At 42.8% G+C, this 22500-nt stretch overlaps 1 protein-coding gene and 1 long non-coding RNA gene across 4 annotated transcripts in view; both read right to left on the minus strand.

Moving 5' to 3' along the window:
- LOC146670740 (uncharacterized) overlaps nucleotides 1–2386 on the minus strand; it is a 3823-nt gene extending 1437 nt beyond the window's left edge. The window contains exons 1-2 of the long non-coding RNA XR_014911569.1: nucleotides 908–2386; nucleotides 226–803 (exon numbers count right to left, since the gene is read on the minus strand). This is a non-coding gene — a long non-coding RNA (uncharacterized LOC146670740). The remainder of the gene's footprint in view (nucleotides 1–225; nucleotides 804–907) is intronic.
- A 1260-nt stretch (nucleotides 2387–3646) lies between these two features.
- Nucleotides 3647–22136, minus strand: LOC146670741 (protein lin-7 homolog B-like). 3 transcript variants are annotated; one of them, XM_085402766.1, is made up of 5 exons: nucleotides 19833–22128; nucleotides 19029–19100; nucleotides 14285–14494; nucleotides 12753–12916; nucleotides 4046–4205 (listed from the first exon to the last, which is right to left on the minus strand). In XM_085402766.1, exons 1-5 carry the CDS (start codon nucleotides 20100–20102, stop codon nucleotides 4184–4186), a joined length of 738 nt encoding a protein of 245 aa, XP_085258892.1. In that variant the 5' UTR covers nucleotides 20103–22128; the 3' UTR covers nucleotides 4046–4183. The 3 variants fall into 3 exon arrangements, with proteins under 3 accessions (XP_085258894.1, XP_085258892.1, XP_085258891.1); XM_085402765.1 differs by having other exon boundaries at nucleotides 4065–4205; nucleotides 12730–12916; nucleotides 19833–22136; XM_085402768.1 differs by lacking the exon at nucleotides 12753–12916 and having other exon boundaries at nucleotides 3647–4205; nucleotides 19833–22136.
- Nucleotides 22137–22500: the final 364 nt, after the last annotated feature.

Consider the following 22500-nt stretch of genomic DNA (forward strand, 5'->3'; position numbering starts at 1 on the left):
ATCGTTTAACCAGTAACAGCTTTACTCCAATATAAGCTAACGTTTACACCGTAACTTTAAGCTAGCACCATAAAGACGGTAAAACACGTAATAACATCTACAAATGCATCTTAAAGCTGTTATATTAGCACTCGGTGTATTACTAACATAACCACATTAACATTACTGACACTCGCTGACTTTTAATGGTCATTCTATAAATGCTGTCCGTTTAAATGGTCTTACCTGTACACACTGCATATCCACCGGATTCCAGCCAGAGTGGATTCTGGAGTCTTCCACGCTCCTGTTAGTGATCCTCCATCTGGATGGATGAGAACAACCTTCTGAACAATCTAGCAGGAGATGGCCCATATCTATGGGACTGATTTGTGCTAATAACGCCCATTGTATGGACTGATAACAGCCGAAGCGGGTGAATAAACCCAGTAGCTAGCTGTGCCATTACCCAGCATACATCACTCCCTCTGTAAATGCAATAAACCATACAAAAGTATCGTTCTACCTGTTTTCCAGGTAGTTGTTTACATTATATAATTTATTGTGTTCTGTATACGTCACTACAATGTGATTTGGAAAATGTCTAAATATACCGACAACAGGCACTTCCGCAGCAATCTCTTCAATCGGAGGACCCTTCACGTCAATTCCCGACGCGAGAGGGGTACCCTGCGCGTCCATAAGTGCAGCAGAGGGAGCCTGACCATGCGTCACACGTTTGACGAGTTGGGAGTGAGAACGTGTTGATAATCCAGTTTTGAGATCTTTGATCTTTGAGATCTTCGTGCTTCGGCCACCAGATGCTGTAAAAGAGGACTGTGTTGAAAAGCTTCGAGTAATGAATCCTGTTTCAAATTATACGCGCCGATGCTTCAGAGAGCTTCATTTGGCCATTGCTTATATTTACCTTCATTTTTCGAGCCGCCAGTCGCAGTGAAACCATCAGCAGAGAAATGAGCAAGCCAGGTAATAGAAAGCGTGAGTTATAAGCAGCGACCCCAATCACTACTGCAAAGACACTGGCTCAAAAATGGCCCCGTGAGTGTGAATATGTGAGGTCAACACACACACACACACACACACACACACACACACACACACACACACACACACACACACCCATGAGCCGCTGGATGTTTATCTCACATACACATGGGTATCTGCTGAGCTCTAAAAGAGCGAGAGCATGAAATTTGAACTTGCTGTCATTCACACATACAATCTTCTCCACTGGAACACGGACTGCACCTGCATCACGTGCATTAATATATGTAACATTAAAGTACTAGATTAATGGACAGGTTACATAAATGAACTATTTCTCCCACTTCAGTTCACACCTCTATTGTTACATACTATTTACAAATTAATTTCTCACTTCCATTTCCCGGGATGTAGGGTGGCCACGGATCAGGTATCAGAGCAATTCATCTACCAATCAGATGGTCAGTGGAACAATCTCCAGCTCCTTCTGTGGAAGTATCAACTATCCTTAGACAAGATACTCAAAGCACTGTTGCTCCCAGTGCATCCATCAGAGATAAAAGTACTTAGGTATAGATTTAAAAAACTGTGTGAATGTGTGCGATTGGGTGAATAAGCCTCACAGCAGAATGTGCTTCGAGTGCTCAAACTGAGTAGAAAACACTTCTTAAATACCAGTCCAGTTACCCGCCTATACTGTTTCATTCTGAATAAATGTCCCATGTCCTGTCCAAAATATAAACTGGCTTCAGCATGGCTTTCCCATCCTTGAGTTGAATTACTGTACCATCCCACCCCTGGCATCGTTGCCCACCTCTCAATTTTAAATACACGTAGACATTGAGGGCTAGCAGGAGGGACCATGCGCTTACCTGCTGCTCTCTGGCAGGTAGCTCCATGCCCTCCTGGGTTTTAAATGCACCTTAGAACACACATGCATCAACACTACAATGAGCGGGTGGAGGGAGGTTTGGAGTCTTCTCTCACCCCCATTCTCTGCGACCTGCTGGAGCGGGAGGGCTAGGAGGAGGAGTTGGCCGTCCGACTGCGGTCTGGAGTGTGGGGCCTCCCTGCTGCTGCGGAGTCGGGGCGGTCTGCCTCCCCCCACCGCAGGGAAAAGGGTAACACCACCTGGGTCTGGGTGCAGTTCCCCCCTCCAGGGGCAAGGGTACCTAAACCCGGTTTGTAGAGTACGCTTGGGGAGTGTGATCGTGTGTACAGCGTCTCTTTATGTCTGTCTCCACGTTGGTTGAGTGTGGAGTGAGTGCATATGAGAGCATGAGGGTGGGAATGGATGTTTGTGTCTGTGTGTGCCTGTATGTCTGTGTCTATATGTCAGGTTGGGTGTCAGGCGCCACCTCTCTGGGGACATCTCAGGCCCTCCAAGGTTTGGAGGCCTATCTCCCCCCACCACCACTTCCCCTGCCAGTGGCGGACTCCCTCAGGTGTCGGTGCGTTGGTGGTTCTTTGTGTCTGGGGGTGGGCGTCCAGGTACACACCGGCTCACTCCTTGGCGGCCGCTTATCGGGGCCTGGGGCCTGGGGCTCGCTCGGGCCACTTCGGAGGTGGGGTGCCCCCGACCTCTCGGCCTGGGGCTCGGTCACTCAGGCACGGCTGGCTGCCGGCGGAGCTCACGGTCGCGTCACTGCAACTCCCCCTGGCTTCTGCTCCGCGGCTGCTGAGTGAGCCCTCATCTGGGACTCTCCTCAGCTCTTTCTGGGACAGTGGCGCGGCTGCCCCTCTGTTGGTCTTCCTTGGTCTCTTGTGCTCTGGGGGCCTCTGGATGTCTGGAGTTTTGATCTCCTCCATACCTGCTTCACGCCCTGGAGGACGGGGCTGTGGCCCCCCCACACCCTCTAGCAGATCATTACATGAAGGAACCTTTTAAAAAACAAAAAACAAGCGCGTCCATGCTCACAGGTGTACACACGGGTGATCACACCCACAAACTACACCCTTTTTGGCTCCTACCTCAAAGCACACTGTGTTCTGTTGATCTTATGTGCTGCACAATAATGTTTAATATTTAGTATTTACTGTCATATTCACATATATCATTGTGATGTTGTTTATTCTGTTACTCTTGTTCTCTTCTGCTTGTTTTCTTTTTCTTTCTCAGCAGGTGATCCAGGTGATTGATATATGCATTTTTTTTTCTCTGCCCGTTCTGTTGGTTTTTGTCTTTTGCCCTTCTCCCCCGTCCCTCTTCTCAGCTGTTTCTCTTTCCCTCTTTCTTTCTCCCCTTCTTTCCCCCAGTCAAGTCTGTCCCGTATTCAGTAAGTGAAAATAAAATAAACAATAAAAGGTGAATCAAATGGACCATTACGGCAAGGCTGGGATGGTCAATTTGGTAAAGTAAATCCGTTGGGCATCTTTCTTTGCCTTTAGACAACAATTCTGATGCAAAAGAGCCAAACGGGACAGGCAAAAAAAAAAAAAAAAGAATTACTGTACCATGAAATCATTAAGGGTAGTAAAGGCAGCCCTGAAGAAATGAGGTTAGCAGGGATGGAAACAAGCGCTGGGAAGAAATGATCAGGTCTGTCGGCATTCCAAGAAACTGGCTCTAGATTGTGTAATTATGTGAGACTGCAAACTTGTGTTATGGGAGGATTGTGCGTGTGAGCACTATGCAGTATAAAAGAATACTAATGCAAGAATATTCATTTTACACTGACTTTAATTCATGGGAAATTTGCCAATAAATATAGAGACAAAAAATAAAATACAAAAAAATGTCAACAATTTCACAAAATGGAACAAGCCATTCACAAATGCCAACACTTAGCCTTCTATCTGGGTCTATCCTGGGAAATGTTTTTTCTGCTACCGAGGTCTACTGCAGAATGTGGACTCTAATCAGAAATGCAGTGTACTATAAAACACTTGAGAATGTGCAGTTTAGATTCTGATTAAGCTACACACCAGAGAGAATATTTGGCCGTATGTAACAGGATGCTCAGGAAGACATCACTCTGGGAAAAGAAATTTACAGGCACGTTCTGACTACAAGCTAGCTCAGATTTTTCATTTGTCTAAGAAAGTGGCACGAGGATCCTAAACTGCAGGTTTCAATGCTTCAGCTCAGGTAACAGCTGTTGGTTGACTACTTCTTTGCTTCCATCCATGGTCTTTCTTCCTGCTGGAGCAGAAGAATCGGGAGGTCTGGATGATAAATCAGATGAAGGCGTTGGGCTGGTTAGCCTCTGGATTCTAGAGATCTGTGGAAGGTGAAAGAATGCATTAACCTACATGGTGATATATGACCACAGCTACACAGTCTATCAGCCAGACCCTATTTGTTATTCAGGTTTATCTAAGCAGCTATGTTGTTGTCACAGGGTAGATCCAGGACATGTTGGAGATATTCCGGTGTGTGGGGATCAGGGATTCTGGGCATTTCTGCTTAGACTGCTGCCCCTGAAATGGAGGGATGGATCAATTTGTGCCACCTATAGTATCTTCGTCATACACCAACTGCTTACTTGATACATATGTAATTCTTTGACATGTTGCATGAGAAAAATAAGGAAAAAAGCATCCAGTAACCGATCCTTTAAGCTCCATTTGTACTTGGTATCTGGACATTCGTGTTTCAGATGGACATCGTATTTGACTATGAGCAAGCGCTGGTGACAGTAGGAACAGGAACATTTCCATTCCAACAACAAACATCCGCAGAAATGGGCTCAAGGAGGGGTAGCCATCTACTGCCACCAGTTCTCTATCACAGACTATCTCACCACTCCGTTTCCCATATGTACGGGGAATGATCCCCCTTTGTCAGGGCGTGTCGATATGACCTTAAGACTCTCCACAGCTATGGTAAATGGCCTGTATTTGTATAGCACTTTTACTAGTCCCCCCTAGGGATCCCAAAGCGCTTTACACACCCAGTCATCCACCCATTCACACACTGGTGGAGGCAGCTACAGTTGTAGCCACAGCTGCCCTGGGGCAGACTGACAGAAGCGAGGCTGCCACATTGCACCATCGGCCCTTCTGGCCATCACCAGTAGGCGGTAGGTGAAGTGTCTTGCCCAAGGACACAATGACCGAGACTAGAAGAGAGATCTGTGTGTGGCATGAAGAACGAGGAGGGCAGCTGGACCGCTGCCACAACAACAGTCTGGAAATAAAGACAATTTACAGTGCTGTGCGTGGGTTCTTTATTCTGTCACAACAGCTTTGAAGTTATTTTATTCCTCCCAGATTGTGTTATCTTTGGTAGTTTTCTAGGACATTTCCTGTCAGGATCCTGGAGCTCCTGACCCAGTGTTGTGAGTTTCTTGTGTCTCAGGGTTTTTGTGTTATGTTGCATGTTCTAAGTTGTCTTTGTTGCCTCAGTTTGTTCTATAGTCTAGTATCTTAGTTTGGGTTTCTTGTATTCTGGTTAGTTTTCTGAGTGTTTAGTAGCCGCCCTCTGTGCCTCTTTTATGTTGGTCTCTGTGTTTCTTAGTTGCTCTGTCTCCCCTAGTCAGTCTGCGTCTGTGTTACATTTCCTGTTTTACTTTGAAGGTCTGTGTCCTACGTGAATGTATTGAGTTTCGCTTCCCTTTCGTCTGGTTATGTCTGATTTCTCCCAGCTGTGCTCCCCTCCTGTGTCTCATTCCCCTCGTTATTTCCCAGAGTATTTAAGTCCTGTGTTTCTCTGAGTCAGTGTCGCGTCGTCCCTCATTGCTGTGTTACTCGCTCCCTGTGTTTTCTTGAACTTAGAGTTCCCAGTGTGGCTTTGTTTTGTATGCATCTTCCTTGCCAGCCAATAAAGCTGTGATTTTGAGTTCATCCCTCGAGTCTGAGAGCCTGCATTTTGGGTCCAACTCCTGCCTGCCACACAGCGCTTGTTGACATTTCCACTACATAAATGGGAGGAAATTATTTGGTTTTGTTGAAAGGGAGGATGTTGGAAAGGCCTGACTTGCCCAAACATATAGTGTGGGTGTGCTGGAAATGTCTCAGTCTGCAAGATCTTTGGCAGAAGTTCAACAGAGGGGTAGTGGGGAGGAGGTTGGGGGCATTGGCTGGACCATTCTGCACTAGAGCCCTGTGCAGGACGATTTTTTCAATCTGGCTGCCAGTGGCGGCTCATTTAAACCTATTATTATTAACTCGTGCTTTTTCCATCCAGATCACAAATGCATGCAGCAGTCTGTACTTTGAAAGCTTTCATCCTGCCAGTGTAACACACACAGGTAGATGTCACTGAACAGCAGCGATGTGAAACTATGAAATACAAGAACTTTGCCACACTTCTCACAAGTCCAGCTCTTTACCTCCTTGGTTCTTAACGATGTTAAAACTTTTCCACTGGTTCACTCCAGCCTTAATTTTGTTACTAACATCAGTTGTACCCTCCATCCTGCTAGCATTCTTGGGACCCCCTGTCAATTTTTAGCCACCTGCCTCTGCCCACAGCATCAGCAACCAACCTGCTCCTGCAAGATTTGTAGCCCTTTTTCATTAGTACCTACTCAGGTCGGCTTGATGTTTTTAGGGTTTTCCACTAGGTCACAGCACATGTTACCAGGTACTTTTTTAGTACCTACTCTGCTGGGTTCCAAGCAATCCAAGGCAATCCGAAAATGTGACATCAAAAGACTGCATGGTTCCCAAGTCTGACAAAAAGCTGAGTCCAGTCCAAGTCCACATGAAGGAAACGGCTTGCCTTTCCGAGTGTTAGGTAGCTTAATCATTTCTAAAAGAAAATAAAGTGTTTGTGTTATTTTAGCCAACATGTAATTGGTGCAGATGGGTTGTATGTGCGCTAAGTCACTGCTGACCTGCTCCCAGGCAGACACATGAAACCTCTGACAGGCTTAGTTGACCCACTCCCATCTCCCCATGCCCACATTCTTCCACTTCTAGCCAAACATTACTGGTATGTCTCCTGCCTGCCCAGTTCCACAAGCTGCACAGATGTAAACAACCCTCAGAGAAGTGGGATCAATGAGTTGGGAGAAGTCATGGGGTTGTTGCCATGTCTCAGTTAAGCTGGGAAAGTCTAACTTACGGTTGGTGAGGAGATGCTGGATTAGATGGTTGTTGCTCATAAGTGTCTGAATGTTTAATAGATTAACAAAGACAGTGGTGTTATCACATGTGGCAGACCGATTGGATAACACACTGAGGTCATTACCCTGACTGGTATTGCATTTTGCAAAACAATGTGGGACTCTGTAGTTTTCTCTGGTCCCCTCCCCAATCAGACCAGGAGTGACATGTTTAGCCGCATGTTCTCCTTAAATTGCTGGCTGTCTGAGTGGTGTCCCAGAAACGATGTGGGCTTCATAGATAATTGGCAAACCTTCTGGAGGAAACCTGGTCTTGTTAGGAGAGACGGCATCCATCCCACTTTGGATGGAGCAGCTCTCATTTCTAGAAATATGGACAAATTTATTAAACCCCCCAAAATATGACTATCCAGAGTTGGGACCAGGAAGCAGAGTTGCAGTCTTACACGCCTCTCTGCAGCTTCTCTCCTCCTGCTACCCCCCCAAAAACCCATCTCCATAGAGACTGTGTCAGCTCCCAAACAGACAAAAAACAAACTAAAAACCAGCAACAAACAACTTAAACATAAACAATTTGCAAAGCCAGAACATCTTACTATTCATCACTGATTGAAGAAAATAAGAACAACCCCAGGTTTCTCTTCAGCTCTGTAGCCAGGCTGACAAACAGTCAGAGCTCTGTTGAGCCAACCATCCCTTTAACGTTAACTAGTAATGACTTCATGAACTTCTTCACAAATAACATTTTTATCATTAGAGAAAAAATTACCAGTAATCATCCCACAGATGTAATATTATCTACAGCTACTCTTAGTACCATTGATGTTAAGTTAGACTCTTTTTCTCCAATTGATCTTTCTGAGTTAACTTCAATAATTACTTCCTCCAAACCATCAACGTGTCTTTTAGACCCCATTCCTACAAAACTGCTCAAAGAAGTCCTGCCATTAATTAATGCTTCGATCTTAAATATGATCAACCTATCGCTAATGATCAGCTATGTACCCCAGGCCTTCAAGCTGGCTGTAGTTAAACCTTTACTCAAAAAGCATCTCTAGACCCAGCAGTCTTAGCTAATTATAGGCCAATCTCCAACCTTCCTTTCATATCAAAAATCCTTGAAAGTGTAGTTGTCAAACAGCTAACAGATCATCTGCAGAGGAATGGCTTATTTGAAGAGTTTCAGTCAGGTTTCAGAGCTCATCATAGGGCTGCTCGATTATGGCAAAAATGATAATCACGATTATTTTCACTGAAATTGAGATCTCGATTATTTGACGATAGAGCAGGGCGATATGGCCAAAAATATTTATCACGATATATATTTGAAAATTTGCGATAACGATATAACTGACGATATAATTGATGCGAGACAAAATACAACTCTACAACATTACTAGCGCAAAAAGACAACCTTCCATTTATTTTCACGTAAACAAGAAGCTGGTTTTTATGTACACTAAAGCTTTATAAAAAAATTTATCAGTGCAAATGCAAATTCCTTGCTGAAAGTTTAACCCAAAGGCATTTCCAGTAGAAATTGGCTGACATATCCTGAGCATAACCATGTATAATATCCACTGAAGTTAAAAAGAGGTGCTTTGCAACATTAAACTGCAGTGTGCAGTACGCATTTTTCGCACCATAAGGTGCACGGGATTATAAGGCACATTAAGCGAAACAAAGCAGTCAGATAAGTCAAACTTTATTAAACTCATTCTTCTTGCTTCCTCCACTTCTGTACCATTGATTCATTAATGTTGAATTCTCTGGCAGCTGCTCTATTCCCATGTTGTTGCAGTATATTAATGACTAACCTCGTATTGTGGATGGATTATCTCAGTTGTTCTCCTGACTGAAGTTTGGTCCGTTTACAGTATCCTGCCATGCGATTGCATTTGTCTCTAACCATGAGGAACCTTCACGTTAACTTTTATAAGTGGAAAAGTGTTAGTGTTCGTCCTCCAGCTTCACTGTTATGTTATGCTAACATAGCTGTGTCGCTAGCGATCACGTAGCACATCATTATATACCAGCTAGCCCAACTTCAGTAACCCTACAAACGTCACCACTGTTTAGTTTCCTGTCTTCATTTATGTTGGAAGTGATAGCAGAGCTGTACGTTTGAATGTTTTCAGAAATCTCTCAGTCAGAACATGCTATATCATGCTTAGGTAACTAGCGAAACTAGCGAGCTAACTTCCGCTAGCTTCCTGCTAACTTCTAACTCCGTTAAATGTAATAACTTTTGTTTTCATGGATGCCTGGAAGTTAAACTTTATAGTTACACCTGGTAAAGCAGCAATGCTGATCGTTTTATTAAAGATGAAAGAATTTAGACAGTTTTTAACTCTAAGTGATGCTGCAGTGTTGTTTGACCTGAAGCATACGGAGTTTAGGACCCAGATTACTCCCAGATTTAAGAGCATCTTAGTCCGACAAATACGACAATAACAACGGCCGCTTGCATGTTCTGCAAAAAAATGTGCTTTGTTGTGTATCTGACGGACAAACACCAAACCAGTTCCACATCATGGAAGTTGCACCATTTTTACAAACCAATTCTGGTTCCTCAACAATCGGCCATGTGCGTATGAAAACAAAGGCACTGCGCATGCGCGTTTTACTCCCATTCTATCGCGATATTTCATTTTCCTATCGTTGCCTAACATTATACCGGTATTACCGTGAACGGTATAATATGGCCCAGCCCTATTTGACGATATTTATTTAACCCTTTAAGACCTACCATAGAACCAAGTCCGCCAGAGCTTATATTATTTTTTTACATGTTGTAGTGCCATTTGTGGGAGCATTTCAAGTTGCTATACAACTGTTATAGCCCATATTTTAATAATATGTATGCATTAAGTCCATAGTAATTACATTAATTACAAAAAAGTGCAATAAACTACAAAAAAAATTGAAAATCGTTTTTGTTTTTTGTTTTTTTACATATATTTCTACTTGGAGAAATTTATGAGGCTTATCCCTCAAAACTTTAAATACAAAAAAGTTGCAAAAAGTAGTTTACAACAACAGGAAATTTATTTTGAGTGTCTTCATAGTTTTATTTTGGAGATACAGCAATTTTTATACACTGCAGGAAAAACAAAAAAAACAATCCTATGATGCAAATTTGCAAAGAAAACAGCATCAAAATAAACTATTTCCAGCAGTGCAATTCGAGTTCTAAGCATCCCAGCAACTATTCAGAAAAGTATAGAGTCAAACATGACTTATAAAAACACCAGTATAGGCTTTTAAGGCCTACAAGTAAAAAACTACATTTTCCGCGAAAATGACGTCACTTCCGGTTTCGGGCAGGAAATGCGATAGTTCGCGTTGACGTCTTTTTCAATGTGGGAAGTGTTAAGAACAGCTGATGGATCGGCAAAGCGTGTTTCTGGAGTATTATGTTTTTGTTCCTGCAAGCGCTTTTTATGCGATTTTTGCAAAGCTTCATGTGGAAGGAAACTGTGACCGAGGACAAGCTGATGGCATAAGATGTAAGTACAACTCCTCCGGTTTCATATGCAAAACAAATATTGCGCTAGCTTACGCGGTTCCGGTTCTACAGGGATTTAAAAATAGTTACACAAAACGGAGCGTGCTGCTCTGACCGGCTTTAAAGGGTTAACAATAACAATGTATTGAATAATGACTTTAAAAAATAATATAAAATAGTGCAAATACTGATAACAGTGCAAATGTTTGCAATATAAGAAATAAATGAGAAATGTAAACATCTATGTTTAGTGAACTTTGCAGTGTTGCTCTGTGGTGCAGCTACGACACTGTAGCAAAGTTTACACACTGTGTCTACTTGATCCACGTCTGACTGAACCCATAATGTTTCCACACCACTGAAGTTTTTTTTACCTCTTTTCAACCAACGGCAGTCACTCTCCTCTCCAAATAACTTCTGCTTAGCTTTCCGAGCTTCCCTCGGGTCCTCTTAATTGTTGTGACGCGTGTTGGAAATGGAGAGCGGAACGCTTGATTTACCACACGGAGCAGCGCGAGAGTAAAGCATGAGGGAGGGGCTAATAATCAGCTCAGTCATTTTTAATGATCGTTGAAAGCCCAGATCGTAATCGTGATTAAAATTCGATTAATTGAGCAGCCCTAGCTCATCACAGCACAGAAACAGCTTTAGTGAAGGTTACAAATGATCTTCTTATGGCCTCTGACAGTGGACTCATCTCTGTGCTTGTCCTGCTAGACCTCAGTGCAGCGTTCGATACTGTCGACCATAATATCCTATTAGAGCGATTAGAACATGCTGTAGGTATTACAGGTACTGTGCTGCAGTGGTTTGTATCATATCTATCTAATAGACTCCAGTTTGTGCATGTAAATGGAGAGTCCTCTTCACACACTGAGGTTAATTATGGAGTTCCACAGGGTTCAGTGCTAGGACCAATTCTGTTTACATTATACATGCTTCCCTTAGGCAGCATCATTAGAAGACATAGCATACATTTACACTGCTATGCTGATGACACCCAGCTCTATCTGTCCATGAAGCCAGATAACACACACCAATTAGTTAAACTGCAGGAATGTCTTAAAGACATAAAGACCTGGATGGCCGCTAACTTTCTGCTTCTTAATTCAGATAAAACTGAGGTTATTGTACTCGGCCCTGAAAATCTTAGAAATATGGTATCTAAGCAGATTCTTACTCTGGATGGCATTACCTTGGCCTCCAGTAACACTGTGAGGAACCTTGGAGTCATTTTTGACCAGGACGTGTCCTTCAACACACATATTAAACAAATATGTCAGACTGCTTTCTTCCATTTGTGCAACATCTCTAAAGTTAGAAATATCCTGTCTCAGAGTGACGCTGAAAAACTAGTTCATGCATTTATTACTTCCAGGCTGGACGACTGTAATTCATTATTATCAGGAAGTCCTAAAAACTCCCTGAAAAGCCTTCAGCTGATCCAAAATGCTGCAGCAAGAGTCCTGACAGGGACTAGAAAGAGAGAGCATATTTCTCCTGTTTTGGCTTCCTGTTAAATCCAGAATTCAAAATCCTGCTCCTCACATACAAGGTCTTAAATAATCAGGCCCATCTTATCTTAATGACCTTGTAGTACCATATCACCCTATTAGAGCACTTCGCTCTCGCTCTGCAGGCCTACTTGGATTCCCATGATGCACTGGGTGTTTCTTCTTCACTCACTATGTGTTAACAGACCTCTCTGCATTGAATCATATCTGTTATTAACCTCTGTCTCTCTTCCACAGCATGTCTTTATCCTGTCTTCCTTCTCTCACCCCAACCAATCACAGCAGATGGCCCCGCCCCTCCCTGAGCCTGGTTCTGCTGGAGGTTTCTTCCTGTTAAAAGGGAGTTTTTCCTTCCCACTGTCGCCAAAGTGCTGCTCATAGGGGGTCATATGATTGTTGGGTTTTTTGCTGTATTATTGTCTTCATGTTATTGTGATTTGTCGCTGTTTAAATAAAAGTCCACTGAATTAAATTCAATCTCATATGCATCTAATTTTAAACATTTGAGATGTATTTTGTGTTCTGTGAATAAAATCTAAGAGTTTATTAGATGCGCAAATTATCTCTTTTATTTACACTGGTGGTGTATTGTGTAAACACAGAAAAACTGCCCACTGTCCTTGACAATGGTCAGCTGACTAGTTGCCACACTCAGGATAACAGCAGTGTGTATCCAAACATATGATTATATGTATGGGTGCACACCACATACAAACATGCTGACTGCAGACTAACGAGTAGCTGGTGTGCTGCTGTCGTCTCCGGGCGCTCCTTATCTTCTCAAAGCGAGCCTCCATTTCCTCCAGCACCTTCGGGGTGTAGCGGACCACCAACTTGACTGATCCCTGTGCAGCCTTCAGCAGCTCAACAGCCTTTTCATGGTGCTCACCTTCAACACTCTGCATGAAGACCAACACAAAGCAAAAGTCTGACATGCTACAAGAAGCCGTTTCTTCCGACTACGTTTACTCTTTACCCATAAAGTGAACGTCTGATGACCTCCCCTCTACCCAGCGACTGGAATAGGTTGTGGGTTTTTCCGAGGGTTGCCCTGGTAAGCTGTACACACAGAGATCACCCTCATTAACTTCTGATGCACACCCACTCATTTTGTTCTGGAAGGGGACAGAAGCTGCTCCGTTCAGAAGAGAGAAACAAGAATGACTTCTTATCAACACTTTCCAGGAGTGAAAGGACAGTGCTAACCTGTTTCAGCTATGACGATGCACTGACATGCACTTCTACAGTATTCCTTCATTTTAGAGAGATGGATACACTCATGTTTTCACATCTCTTGTCACGTATGGCTAGAGTACCTCTCCAACCTCCCAGTGATGTGGGCAGGCAGCCAGTTCTACCTCTCAGGGTGCCAGTAACCTGTTCTTATGGTTACATCTGAGTCATATTAAAGTGACTGATGGAGGATCTTTAACACCTTCACTATCAATGTTGGATAAGGTGAGTGAACGAGATAGAGATTATAGGTTAAGAGCAGTCTTTTAAGTTGCTCCACTGCATTTAAGAATAATTTAAAGCTGTTGCACAGATCCTCTACATCTTTCTCAGCATGTCAGCATAACAAACACTGCACCATCCACACCTTTAGGAACTCAGGGTGAACCTCATCCACCCCAGAGGCCCAGCCACCACGGAGGTGTTTAACCACCTCAGTGATGGACGAGTCGTCTCTCCTGTCCCCAGCCTTTGCTTCTACAGGAGACGCATCAGTGGGCTTAAGGAGGTCCTCAGAGTATTGAGTCTGTCGTCCCATTGTCCCAGTGGGAACAACAGTGAGATCTGGAGGGACCTGACAGGAGGAATGGCCCCCGAACCCCACCCAACACACTTTGCACCTGACCCCTGCAACACCTTATCCAGGCCAACAGGTAGGCTAAACGAATCAATTAGTATCAAACAGTATCAATTATTTATATCAATTATAATATACTGATGCTGTATATTCATGTAGATGTTCTACTGAACATACATAAAGTACAAAATGAACTAGAAATGATAATAAATGTGACTGTTGATGCGCCTGACCTAAAAACAAAGTGTAAATGTGCCGTATATGAAGAAATGTTCTTGTGTTATTTTTGGATTTACAAATTCTACAGACAATGGTTTTAAATGGGGTCTTGAAACTGGATAAATACTTGTAGTTAACACTTTTAAAATAATTCCAGGATTCAGTGACTGCTTCTGGTCTTCACGCTGTGTGCACCTCTCCTCAGCAGGTTGTAAGTGGGCTTCTGTGATCCTCTTACCACACCATTGACAGAAAGTAGCTGGTCTCCTCTCTTCAGCCCACCTTGGCGGTCAGCCACTCCTCCAGGGATGACTCTTGAGATATAGATGGGAGAGTTTTGCTCTTTTCCACCCATGATGTTAAAGCCCAGTCCCTCTTCTGTCTTGGGCAGTTCTACCACCCTTGGGTGGGCGTGCCCCTCACTGGCTGCAAAGGCTGCCACTGTGGCCTAATCAGAGAGGAAACCACATGATGAGCAAAACAACAAGTTCTATTTCACATCACATCTCCAGTTACCTCTATTTGTTACACAAAACAGAGGATCTGACAGTACACAGGTGGGAGGACAAACATATGCTGCATTCAAAGGATGCAATACAAAACAAGCTATTTTCCCACAGTGGTAGTGTTAAATGTGGGCCTGTTTATAGACAATCTGAGTAACTCATAAAGTCCACAGCATGTCTTTATCCTGTCTTCCTTCTCTCACCCCAACCAATCACAGCAGATGGCCCCGCCCCTCCCTGAGCCTGGTTCTGCTGGAGGTTTCTTCCTGTTAAAAGGGAGTTTTTCCTTCCCACTGTCACCAAAGTGCTTGCTCATAGGGGGTCATATGATTGTTGGGTTTTTCTCTGTATCTATAGGGTCGACCTTACAGTATAAAGCACCTTGAGGCAACTATTTTTGTGATTTGGCTCTATAGACATAAAACCGAATAGAACTGAATTATATACATAATTTTAATAAAAATGCATAAATAGTAGGGCTGCACGATTAATCGTTAGAAAATCGCGATCTCAATTCATACTTATGTGCGATCTCATTTCCAAATGACAACGATTTACAAAAAAAAAAGAAGACGACGACGATTGTACCGCATTTTGATCCGGGACGTAATCTGCACGGAAACAAGCGCTCACTCTTCCTGCTCAACAAATGACAAGGACGGAGCCTTATACCACGTGATACAGAAGCTGGCTGCTAAAATTGACTGTGTGCACGTTAGCATGTGCTACTTCCGGTGCAGAAACTCCTGTGGGGAGCTTTGTTTCCGGTGTCCTATTCACGCCTTGTTTACGGTCCAAAACAAGTTAAGCAAATGAATGAATCAAGCAGCGATTTACATTTCTATAGATGTCTCGGGCATTTACCCAATATATCTGTAAATGATGTTTGTGTAAAGTTGGTCAGAAGGTTCCTTTGTGAGTGCGCATGCGCCATTAGCGTGCTGCCTGCTGTAACCCCTAATTTCCCTCGGGATGAATAAAGTATTCTGATTCTGATTCTGATGTTCATCGACTTGTCGATATTTTTGCCCCGCGCCTCAGAGCAAAAGAGAAAATGGATTCAAATGTTATATTTCTCAGCTGTCCCTCGTTTATCGCGGGTGTTATGTTCTAAAAATAACCAGCGAGAGGTGAAATCAAGGAGCCAATTTTATTTTTTGACAGTGCAAAACGTTTCGTGGACATCGTGGACATACAGTACTACACTTCAGAGTCACACTGCCAGCGATCGATGCAGCGATTCTGTACTGTACAGGAGAGACGTCACGGAGATCGTCTGCAGCGATCAAGACACAATGTGACGTAAAAAAACGTGCAAACTTGCACTAAAAAAATCTGTGAAACAGCGAGGTGAAAGGTGAACGTTATAGCGAGGGACCGCTGTAATTTTGAAGGTAAGTCACAACATACCCTTCATAAATAATAATGTATAGAAACCGTTACCAGCAATCATTCATTTTTTGTGTGGCTTTTTTCACGGTTTGTTGACATACTGTGTAGGTGTGTACTTGACTAGCTGATATCGACATAACAGGGAAACATCTGGTTTGACTGTTCTTCACCTGTAGTTTGAATGCTGAACATTTGCCTGTTTAAATCATAAGACCAGTCACTATACAAAGATGTGATTCTGAATGTGGACGATGTGTCGTCTGCTGCAGTGATGCAGTTCTGCTTGTGTTGAGCGATGTAAACAACTGATCGATCTAAACGCTTTAAACGTCAAAATTGATCATTAGATTTTTTATGACACAACAGCGGTGAGTGTTCCCACCTTCTGCTCTTTGTAACTTAACGCCATCTTTCCGTTTTCGAGTTTTGGACATGATTTTGGAGGATATCTTCACAGTAGCGATTGACCGCAAAGTAAAGCTACCGGAAATGTACAACCCCACATCCGGTCTCAAACCAGGAAGTTAGCATTTTCTCATGCACAGGGTCAATTAGCAGGGAAAAAACAACGGAGAGCACGTCAGGGATGACGAGAAAGTGACTGGAGAAAATCCGTCCCGGTCAACCACCCAAACATCAATAACAGGAACCTTATACAGCGCTTCCCTATACACGTCGAACTCCCGCAGGCACAAAGAAATTACGGAGGCTATCACTTATCACCTGACCAAAGATATGGCTCCATCAACACTGTGCAAAACGAGGGATTTAGGAAAACGATCAACACCCTAGACAAACGCTACACAGTGCCAACTATTTTTCTATTGTTGCACTACCTGCTCTATACACGCATCGTCGAGCAACGGTGGAGACGGAATTTCAAGCAGTACATTTTCGGCAACGACAAAATGTGAGACATTTGTTGTTTTTATGTTTATTTATTGTTTTTATGTTCAGTCTCAACTGTTACGAAGTTGATGTGCAGTTAATAAGTGCAATAAATATTTATATTGGAAAAGAAAATCGTGAGAAAATCGTGATCTCAATTCTAAGCCAAAAAATTGTGATTCTCATTTTATGCAAAATCGTGCAGCCCTAATAAATAGATCAAATATACTAAAATAAATAATGAAAAACAAACAGCACAAAAAGGAGCCTATCCGGTTGTTCAGTCTGACGTCACTAGCCGTGTCTGGGCCTAAACTCCGCTGCAGGTCCATTTATCAAACGATCACTGTGGCATTACTGAGAGTTGAAAAACTGTCTAAAGTCTTTCATCTTTAATAAAATGATCAGCGTTCTGCTCTACCAGGTGTAACAATTGAGTTTAACATCCAGGCATCCATGGAAACGGAATTTATGACATTTAACGGAGTTAGAAGTTAGCAGGGAGTTAGCTCGCTAGCTTCTATCTAAATACAATATAGCATGTCCTGACTGCGGGGTTTTGGAAACAAATTAAAACGTACAGCTCTGCTATCACTTCCAACATAAATGAAGACAGAAAACTAAACAGCAGTGACGTTTGTAGGGTTACTGAAGTTGGGCTAGCTGGTATATAATGATGTGCTACGTGACCGCTAGCGACACAGCTATGTTAGCATAATATAAACAAGCTAACTTTTTTTTCCACTCGATAAAAGTTAACGTGAGTGTTCTCGGTGGTCAGGAACAAATGTAATCGCATGGCAGGATGCTGTAAAAGGACCAAACTTCAGCCAGGAGAACAACTGAGATAATCCATCCACAATACGAGGTTAGTCATTCATATACTGCTGCATGGGCTGGGCTGTAGTTACATCCTAAGGTTTTAAAAACTGAGCTTAAATAAATGATTAGCGGTAATAAAAGCCGAGGGAGGTCAACAGTGATCACTGACTGTTTTAGGAGCTTTTTGAGATCAAATAGAAGAAAATACATAACATTAAACATGTTAACAACACAAAAGCCATATTAAACGCAGACTACTTTAGACCCGGAAGTAGGATTCGTCACGTCATCACTTAACAATCGGATAGAGAGCATGTGTGGTAGAAATGCAAATATGTTTCTAACAATAGTAAATTCTGATTGCAAAAGCTGCCAGAAAAGAGGAAAGGAAAGGGAAACAAAGGAAGAAAAAACCCAGACAGAGAGAGTAAGGACACAAAACATGAAGTTGCTCAGCATTTCAAACTGCTGAAAGTAGACGTCAGGAAGAGCACACTGTGGAGCCGGCTAACCAGCCGAGCATTCGTCCTCACATGGCACCGTGACAGGCTTTTAGAGGTCAAAGGCTTAAGGAGACAAAGATATCCGTCAGAGGCAAACTCTGGAAGGATGTCAGGTGGTATTCTTCAGTGCAAATTCATGTATTAAACGCTGCATTCATCTGTAGCATTTCAAGATTCCCTTCAACTATGCATCCTACTGTTTCAGTGGGAGATGCACGATCACTACATCTTCACTTGTTTTGAGCAAAAACAAATTCCACACTCTGCCACTCTGGTGCAAACCTTTCATTTATGGGGTGGCTGTGGCTCAGGCGGTGGAGCAGATCAGCCACTGACTGGAAGGTTGCTGGTTCGATCCCTGGCTTCCCCTAGTCTACATGCCAAATATCCTTGGGCAAGATACTAACCCCAAGTTGCTCACCAATGCATCCATCGGAGTGTGGATGTAGATTAGTTTGCACTTAAGTATAGAAGGAAGTGCTTGTGTGACTGGGTGAATGAGGCCTGTTGTATAGCTGTGAGTAGAAAAGCGCTGTATAAGAATCAGTCCATTTATGACAGAGGTCACCATATTCCAGCACTGCAGGAGTGCTGCACTGTTAATCCCATTTAACTGTACTACTTTTGTTAAAACATATTTATCAGTTTAACAAATGCATACTGCACTGTTCTCAGTATCTCAGTGTCTGCTCAGTACAGTTAAATATTCCAATGTGTAGTCAGATTTTTCCCACTTTGACTAAAGATGCCACTACAGTGTGTGTAGTGGCATTAGCAGAGCGTCGTAGTCTAAGAACTACAACACTGCTGTGGTTTGCAATCACAAACAGCCCAAATCTCTAACATAAAGCTGCTTTGTCATTTGTAATACCTTGGCTGTTGCCTGTGCTCGCACCTCTGGTCCTCCAACAATGTCTAGAGTGTCATAGAGCTGCTCATAAACCTAAGGACAACAAAGCAGAACAAAGGTGGCTCAGACTGGAGTGTAATGGGGATGTAGCATCACACAGTGCAGTAGATACACAGACAATGGATAACACTGCAAACATCCATGATAAATTCTATTATTAGCTAAATATAAGAAACTGCACCATGTGCTTTCAGTCAGTCTTTGATAACAGCTTCAAGGCTCACACTTATTTACTTTCTGTTATCTTCTTTACTATTTAGTTATTCATTAAGTCATTAGTTGTTACAGTCATTAGTTATCTAACTTAACTTTTTAAATGCAAGTGTTGCCAAGAACGCCAGCGTGGTGGCTGGTTGCTCGTTCAGCATCAGATTTTAGTAAATGGCCTCAAACTTAAAGTGTAGTTTTCACTGATTGGAGGCTAAATATGTGGCTGCAGCTCAGGAGGCAGAGCAGCTCATGTACTAATCTCTACTGAAGGCTGTACGGCCAGTGTGCTGAGGCCCAGGTCAGAGTCCAATCCACGGTCTTTACTGCGTATCGTCCATCTCCACTGCGCCACCATTCAATAAAGACAAAAATGTCCAAAAAGAAAGGAAGAAAGTGCACATGTTCTCACATGGGTCATTTAAAAAAGTCTGAGATGATTAAATGAAAAGAGTTGCTTTTAAACAGACTGTGAGGACGTGACAATGCTCACTTTATGCACCGGACATTAGGAAAACGATTATTAAACATTCTTTTAAAAGGGCCGTGGCACTTTACCTCTCTGATGGCAGCGCAGAATTTGCTCTGTAGGACTCTCTGCAGGGCCTGCAGTTTGGGAGGAGGCAGCTCACCAGTCCGCTGCAGCCGGTCCAGCAGCTCGATCACCCTGCATACATCTAACCCACAACACACACAAGCCAGGATTAACAACACAGCAACACAACACTGTCTGTGGACACTACAGACCCTCCCACAGTCACAGGATGCATTTCCATGAGGTGAGTGGGAACATTTCTCCAAGTGGTGAAGACGGCCGCATGAAGGCATCTACTGCCTTTCTATCCATCCCCAAAGGTTCTCAGTTGGATTTGGATCAGGGGAACACACAGGATGGTCCAACAGGGTGATGTTATTGTCCTAGAAGAAGTCTCTTGTCCTGCAGCATTGTGTACTGTAGCATTGTCCTGTTGATAAACCCAGTGGTTACCACACAGACGAGGGCCCTCAGTCATGAGGGACGCTCTCTGCAACATCTGGACACAGCCAGCAGCTGTTTGACGCCCCTGCACCTCCTGAAGCTCCACTGAAGGAAAAAGCACCCCAGGCCATGATGGCGGGAGACTACCTGACAGAAAAGGACAATGAATCCACATTCGGCCTTTTAAAGGCCATGATCCCACCAAGAGGAAGGATCATGGCTAAACTGGAAACGTGGACCCTCCTGGGGTGATTACCAACACGATGTTAAACCCTCTGAAGCTCTACTGGAAAATGTGAATATGGAGCATTTTGGACGAGGCCTGAAGCATGAAGAGTTGGTACATGGCACCAGGCCCTGGCATGATTCACACCTACTGTAACACAGGTGGCAAAGGCACACACATTCTCTACTTAAGTACACAAACTAGTGTACGGGGAAAAGAATTACAAATCACTACACTTTCTTTTGAGCGCTCCAGTAGCTACATGCTGCTGCTGCTCTGAGTTTTACTGCTCTTTGTGGACTTACACGACCGAACTGAACAAGACGTACGCAGATGTTTGACAGTACACTGCTCATGCTGTTTTTATACTAGATGATATAAAGTTAGCATGAAGGTGGAATGAATCTCACCATCATCAGCTTAACTAATCCCTGCTACACTTGATGTAACCTAACTCTGACCATAAGCACCACAGGTACTGTGCACCCGTCACACGCTGTTCTTCATCACAGTACAGCAAGCTAACCTGTTCATCCTGCAAGCAACACTTAAATAACAGCCTATTTTGCTTCTCAGCAGATTTCTCCATATGAACAGACACATCACATGTATAAACCTAATTTAAAAACACAAGGACTCACATGTAAGCTTTACATTTCCCATTTATCAAATACCAATTCAATTTTATTTATACAGTACCAAATCACAACAGCAGGGGACGGGGCCTGATTATTTAAGACCTTGTATGTGAGCAGCAGGATTTTGAATTCTGGATTTAACAGGAAGCCAAAACAGGAGAAATCTGCTCTCTCTTTCTAGTCCCTGTCAGGACTCTTGCTGCAGCATTTTGGATCAGCTGAAGGCTTGTCAGGGAGGTTTTAGGACTTCCTGATAATAATGAATTACAGTCGTCCAGCCTGGAAGTAATAAATGCATGAACTAGTTTTTCAGCGTCACTCTGAGATTACTTATTTACTTATTACTTTTTAAAAACATGATACCTAATCTGAATACGTAATAAAGCGACAGACCTTTCAGCCCAACTCTATTTTTCTGCATAATCATCATATCAAATTGAATCAAATGGAAAAGTCTCTTTTTAAAAATTGTTTTATTAGTTTTAATCTTTTAACTTCATGCACATTGCATCAAGCAAAAATTTAATTATATGTTACAGTCTTTCACATGAAGAAATTTACCATTTAAACTAGAGCTGGGCGATATGAGATTTTTTCATATCACGATATGTTTTTTTCATTTCAGGCGATAACGATATCTATCACGATATCAGCCAAATAACTATATTTGTAAGATTTAAATGTGCCGTTGCTCACAAGTAAAATGTGAAATAATCAGCAGCTTGTTTTTATTTAAATATTTATTTCCCATAATAAGTTCAACAGGGTAGATGTACTTAAGGAACATGAGACTTTTTCAGATAAATAAAGGCAAATATTGCAAACTACACAAAAGGCAGCCGCTAAAGCGTTTAAGTTTCAAAATAGAACAAACGAAACAGACTAAATTGTCAATTCCACTTAGAAACAAAATATTAATTCTAAAAATAAATCTTAGTTTGTTTTACAGAAGAACAGACAAAACTGACTAACTTTTGTCAATATCAAATAAACTGAGAACTAAAAGGAAATTCTCAATCTCTCCTTGTTGTATAGCTGAGCTTTTCAAACAGTTGTAACAGTTACTTTAGTCTGACAAAAGCCGAATGACGAATTAGCGCTTCCAGTCAGAGACTGAGGCTACGTCCACACGTACACGGGTATTTTTGAAAACGGAGATTTTCCGTTTTCGTTTTAAAAAATAATCCCGTCCACACATAAAGGCAGAAATGAAGGAAAACGCTGCTATGAACATGCCAAAGCAGCAGGTGGCGCTAGATTCCTAACCGTGCAGAAATGTTGGCCAATCAGAAGTCTAGAAGCCTCGGTGGGAAAAAGTAAACAAAGCTGGGGCATAGAAGCAGAACCGAGTCGTATGTGTGGAGGGACAGTAACTGTGTGTAT

This window comes from Rhamphochromis longiceps, linkage group LG4 (assembly GCF_057381845.1).
Source record: "Rhamphochromis longiceps isolate RC_006_pf linkage group LG4, R_longiceps_female_GT1.1, whole genome shotgun sequence".
Classification (NCBI taxonomy): Eukaryota; Metazoa; Chordata; class Actinopteri; order Cichliformes; family Cichlidae; genus Rhamphochromis; species Rhamphochromis longiceps.

Bases quoted from the DNA above. Each gene is read 5' to 3' on its own strand.
- LOC146670741 (XM_085402765.1), bottom strand. From the start codon at position 20,102: ATGCCTTCATGCGGCCGTCTTCACCACTTGGAGAAATGTTCCCACTCA. The intron at 19,101-19,832 runs GTAAAGTGCCAC...TGTTGTCCTTAG, and splicing joins TCTGCGCTGCCATCAGAGAG to GTTTATGAGCAGCTCTATGA. The intron at 14,495-19,028 runs GTATTACAAATG...CTCTCTGATTAG, and splicing joins GAGCACAGGCAACAGCCAAG to GCCACAGTGGCAGCCTTTGC.